Here is a 6,000-nt window from a genome sequence, read left to right on the forward strand (position 1 = left end):
AGATAATGCCTATATTTCGGTATTTCAAAGCTTCAGTAAAAGATTTTCTGTTAACCTCGATAATTTGCCCTAGGAAATGTTGGCATGTTCAAGTAGTTATTACTCGCCGTGGTTGCTCAGTGGTTATGGTGTTGTGCCGCTTTTACAGCGTAAGCTGTTATGGGCTCATTCCAATAGCCTTTTCGGGTCGTGATGATGCCGCCGCCGGTGTCCGCCTCGTAACCGCTATCGCCGGAAACGCGAAAAAAGTTGTCGCAGTTTCACCTGGAAGGCGAAGCATCAATTGCGATAGCAAACTTGTAGAGAGCTATACGCAGTAATGATATTAGCTTTATCAGCTGTATAAACTTGGACATGCAGCAGCATCGGCAACACGCAGAACTGCTGTCGACGCCATCGGCGTTTTGCCCGCGTTAGCTCAAAATGCGTGCGGCGTTGGTGACTGTTGCCGGAGCCTCTGATATAAATAGGCACTTGGTGCCGCAGCTAAACGTCGCCTCCCTTCCCTCCCCCTCCCCCACGGCCTCTCGCGCGTCTGAAGAAGGCGCGTTTGCTCTACATATATGGTGATTGTAAAGGAGAAAAGAGACGCCTACTTCTGCAGCCCTTAAGCGAGCACGGCGCAGAACGCGCGTTTGTTCTCCGCCGTGCGTTCACTCCCCGTGAAAGACGCGCCCCTCGCGCCCTTTCACTCGCACATACAGCGTTCGGCGCGCGGCGACGATTTCTTCTCGAAATGATGTCATACGGAACCTCACGGCGACGGCGACGCCGACGGCAGAAATCTGCTTTTGAGTGTCCATATAATTGCTATCGCAATAAAAAAGTACCCGATTCCCGCCGGGATCGAACCCTCGCCCGCTGCGTGGGAGCCGCATACTTTACCACTGAGTCACGCAAGCGTTTGCTATCGAGCAGCGGAAAATACGCATATATAAGGCGAGCACGCAGGAGGAGACGACTCGAGCCTCCACCAGTATGGTGGCGACATCTAGGTAAGATGCCTGCAAACGCAGCGTCCGCAGGCGCAGACGACGATATGCGATTCAAACGAGGCGCGCAATCAACGCGCTCCCGAGCCTCCGCCAGTATGGTGGCGTCATCTAGTTAAGGTACAGTGGCGCACCGACGGGGGGGGGGGGGATTCGGGGATTGTAACCCCTCCCCCTAAGGCCGACTTAACCCCCCCCCCTTTTGTTGAACTCCTTTTCTTTCCTTACGCATTTGAGTACTGCAACTAAGATGTAAGATGCGCCATCGTCTGCACACTCGCAAAAAGCGCATTTTTGACAATTTCCCGTGAAGAAATTGAAATTAGTGCTGTTTAGTTGGTATTGGCAAACTGTCAACCCCCCCCCCTGGCAGAGATCCTCGGTGCGCTACTGTTACGGTACCTGCAAAAACGGCGCGCCCGACATGTAAGTTGCAGTTGTAAGGCTTGATCGAGCTCAGCAGACTGCTGTGCAGAGAGCATTACAAGCCGCAGCTCGCCGTCGACGCCGGGCGGACAGTTGCGATCGTTCTCGTCAAAACAAGGAGAACAGACTGCCGCGAAGACCTTGTTGTGCATGATGCCCAAATTGGAGCTACTCTTGAGCCACTCCAACAGCTTACGCCGTGACTGTGCTCCGTGTGCCGCGCAAGCCTGTGACTTTTTTTGAACATTTCTTTTTCTCCTATTTAATATAATATTGCGTCATCCACTACTATGCAGCCAACAATTATACGATTTTGTCGCAGTTTCTAACCGACGGCATCGTTTTCATGATTAATAATTTTGGACCCTCGTCGGTATGCTAGATGTATGTATTTATGTTTCGTGTATGAATGCACTCAAACTTCAAGCTCAAACTTGTAGTGGCTTGTTGACGGTATGTTGTGCACATTCCTTCCTTTGGCTCATCACCAAAGAATAGGCGACATCATTCTGTTGGTGGCCAGCCTTCTCACAAGTACTTTGGCTCCTCGTGGTAGTTGCCTCGGCTTTTTCGGGAAAGGAATATCGCACTGCAATTCTCTCTCCTCTCTTGTTCTGCGAAGAGCGGATTAGCGGGTGTCTTTAGTGTGGATGAGTCAAGATGGGCAGGGTATGTCTTTTGCCGATGGTGCGGACTGTTGTATAAGAGGCACTCGTACCTCGCTGTCTGCCCGTTCATTTTCCTATTACCCCAGCATGTACCGGGTCTCACTTAGTTCGGAGTTCACTTCCGCATGTGGTCAATTCCAAATAGAGCGCGAATGTTTCGAGCTGTGTGTTGTGCACAGAGCGCTCTGTGTGGTGTTTTCCATCCAGTTCCGGCCCCGTGTATGACAGCCTGTGTCTGCTAGAAAATGCAATTTTCGAAGTACACTGGCCTTAGTGTAGTCTTATTGTGCGTCCTACTAAGAAATCAGTTACGTGGCATCCGTCGGCTCTCGGCCTGCAGAATTTCTTTTGAGAAGTGCACATTGTGTTCAGCCAACACTACAAAACTGAAAAAATGGGGGCGTGGACAGCATCGAATAGCTAAATACTGAGTCAGCAATAACTATGATTATCAGTAGCATGGTAGCCTCTAATTATGCTGAAATATCGATTTGACAGCTAAGTTCATCGAGTACTGCTGTGATAATCCTTGCCACCTGCTAAGCCAAATGACATAACAAGCACCTCCCCCTTCCTCCTTGTAACACATGCTCGCGAAAAAAGAACTCATGTTAAAGATTTCGGCACGATAGTAAGCAGCACTGCGTCACGCAAGCTACTGTTAACGCCGTGAATCTGGAATGTGCTCGGGGGCTAGATCGCGCAAGCATCTCGCTTTCTGAATGTTCACTTTGCTAACTAGGTCACTAAGTAGGCGTGGTTCAGTTGGCGCTGCTGCCTTGCCGCGCTGACAACCTTTGACGAAAGCGTGGCGCCAGCGAATCACGAGAGCCGAAATGAACGGTCGGAAAGCGAGATATTAGAGAGGTTTAGCTTGTCCGGTAATCGGGTAAATGCGGGCGGACCGGGCATCGGGGCGTTTTACCGGAACCATAAACGTTAGCGGTCTGTATGGTGCGGACACCTGGTGGGGCAGAAATCAAACAGACAATAAACAGCTAATATTGCAGTAACCAAGTGTATTCTACTTCTCTACTGGTGTAAATTTTCGGCGGCAACACGATTACGCCACCGCAGAACATTTACACCAGAAGCGCAGTAGAATACACTTGGTTACTGCAATATTAGCTGTTTTTGTCTGTTTGATTTCTGCGCCACCAGGTGGTAGCACCATACAGGCCGCTCACGTTTACGGTTCCGCAAAACGCCCCAACGCCCGGTCCGCCCGCGTTTACCCGATTACCGGACAAGCTAAACCTCTATTTACGCGATCACGATCCCGTATACTACGATCACTCGAGCAGAAATCTGGGCACACATCATAGCGATCTATTTCAAGTCCTAAAGTGAGAAATGTGTTTAATCCATGTGCGGACCCATGCACTGAACTAGTTTTGTTATTTTCTGAATAATTTCTTCTTATACGTTTATTGCCCTCCATTCGAGAATTAATAACGTAGCCAGAGGCGAAATGTAGATGCAATGTATTTGAATTTATTCGCGATGAACTCTTTTCCCTCCACCGTGAATCTCAAATGTGAAATGTTAAAAAAGACGCTCTAAACCTACCTCCTCCACGGATAACGATCAGAAGAATCATCAGGTGCCATTGGTTGCAAAGGTTCTTCATTTTCACGGTGACTCCTGTACCCGTACCACGCACGGGGGCACTGCCGCCGCAGTGAGGAACGAATTTCTTTATGGCGTCCGATGAACGTGTCATCTAGCCGTGACGCGTGCCTAGAGCGAAAATTTATTATTTAGGTTACGTTGAGCGGATAATAGGTCTTGTCGCATGCGTTTCCATTTCGGTAAAATGGACCTACCGCTTTCTCAACAAATATGGTAATGTACAACTATTAGTTGAAAGCTGTCAGCTAAATAACTTAAGGGGGGGGGGGGGGCATTGACTGTCCAGTTGTATTAGGGCTCAAGCTAGGTAAGCAGTAAAACGATGATATCACGACAGAAGAAAGCAGGGGACTCGAGAACCTGTATTAAAGAAGAAAATCAATGTGCCGGTCCGTGTCAACTGAGTTCCTGCATGCTTCTTGGTCTTTCTTCAACTCTACAAGGGAGACCACTCCACATTACGCGACCGCCTTTTAAGGTATCGTAGGCTCCCGCTTGATTTCTTTGCGATTTACCGAAAAGAGCAAAACCAATAACACGTGCTGCTGTGCTCTCAGTTGTTCACACTCTGTGATACAAAAACTTTTGCAAGTTTTAGCGGGACTAGCACACGGCGTAGGTGCGACAGCAATCTTGGCGCAGGGCCAAGCATGCTGCCAAACATGCCGCCAGACATGCGAGCGAGAACCATTATCAAATATAGTTTCAGCGTGCACAGTTGATATAACTACTGTTGATAGCTTTCGTTCCCGGTCTACGGCAAGTTGCCGGTCTACGGTGTCCTGCTCTGACCCAGGAAGCAACGCGTAATGAGAAGATAAAACACTATCAAAGGTTTTCGCTGAATCAGAAATGTAACCATGCGATTCCAAATTGAGTACACGGTCGTTTGCGCAGCATTTGCACAACAAGCTACTACATTTCAGACAGCGTAAGGCTTGAAAAAAAAACAACACCGGAGTGTCAGATATAGTTTCAGGTATTACTCTCAATCGGTCCTGGAAAATGAGAAGTCAATAAAATCGCGCAGATTCCTAACTTCCTCCTTCTTCTTCTTCTTATTTCTGGGGTTTTACGTGCCAAAACCAATTATGATTATGAGGCACGCCGTAGTGGCGGGCTCCTGATTAATTTTCACCACCTGGGGTTCTTTAACGTGCACTACAACGCAAGCACACGGGCGTTTTTGCATCTCGCCTCCATCGAAATGCGGCCGCCGCGGCCGGGATTCGATCCCGCGATCTCGTGCGCAGCAGCGCAACGCCATAGCTGACTAAGCCAACGCGGCGGGTATTCCTAACTTCCCAAAGAGCGATAGACGTGGACTAATATATATATATATATATATATATATATATATATATATATATATTTGATTACGTGCTGAGTTCATCAATCGTCTTTGCAACAATAATAACAACTTGTTTCATTCATCACACATGCTCAGACATGCTTCCTAATTCCCTATCTCAAAGCACCAAAGTTTAGCTTCTTACCCTGCCTGTCGTATTCCTCCGTGAAGACTGCGGCATTTATCAGATGTATTGACGCCACGATAAAAAATACTAGCAGTCCATTGCTCTCGTCGCCTATGGAGAGACGACGCTTCGGATGCGCGTCTCGCGCAATATTTTGCCGCTCGAACTTGCACAAGGGTGAGGCAACGCTGTGAACTCGTCACTTCCGTGTGTCGGTGGTGCTGGGATCTCAGAAACAACAGGAACTCTAAACGATTGACACATCCTGGATACTAGAATTGTCGTAATCGGGGAAAAAGAGTGTGGAAGTGTCGTTCTGGATAACTTCCTGCCATGCATCCGTTGCGGTGCCACTGTTGTTGTGGCGTTATCTGGCGTAACGCGAGGCTCTGGCTTCCATTCGAGGCAGAGAGGACTATTGTCAAAGAGTGAGTTAAATACATAAAAAATGAAATTAGGTGGTTTTACGTGCCAAAACCACGATCTGATTGATTCACGCCGTACTGGGGGACTCCGGAAATTTGGACCACCTGGGGTTCTTTAACGTGCACCTAAATCGAAGTACACGGGTGTTCTCACATTTCGCCGCCATCGAAATGCGGCCGCCGTGGCCGGGATTCGATCACGCGACCTCGTGCTAAGCAGCCCAACACCATAGCCACTGAGCAATCACGGCGGGCGCGCTAAATACATACATACATACATACATACATACATACATACATACATACATACATACACATACATACATACATACATACATACATACATACATACATACATACATACATACATACATACATA

At 48.2% G+C, this 6,000-nt stretch overlaps 1 protein-coding gene across 1 annotated transcript in view; it reads right to left on the bottom strand.

The window, feature by feature from the left end:
* The window catches only part of LOC119440181 (uncharacterized), a 32,891-nt gene extending 27,567 nt beyond the window's left edge, over positions 1–5,324 (bottom strand). The window contains exons 1-2 of the mRNA XM_037705115.2: positions 5,215–5,324; positions 3,656–3,826 (exon numbers count right to left, since the gene is read on the bottom strand). Coding sequence (XP_037561043.1) covers positions 3,656–3,809 — 154 coding nt within the window. The 5' untranslated portion in view covers positions 3,810–3,826; positions 5,215–5,324. The remainder of the gene's footprint in view (positions 1–3,655; positions 3,827–5,214) is intronic.
* Between the last annotated feature and the right edge of the window lie 676 nt (positions 5,325–6,000).

The sequence above is a fragment of the Dermacentor silvarum genome, chromosome 2 (genome assembly GCF_013339745.2).
Source record: "Dermacentor silvarum isolate Dsil-2018 chromosome 2, BIME_Dsil_1.4, whole genome shotgun sequence".
Taxonomy (NCBI): Eukaryota; Metazoa; Arthropoda; class Arachnida; order Ixodida; family Ixodidae; genus Dermacentor; species Dermacentor silvarum.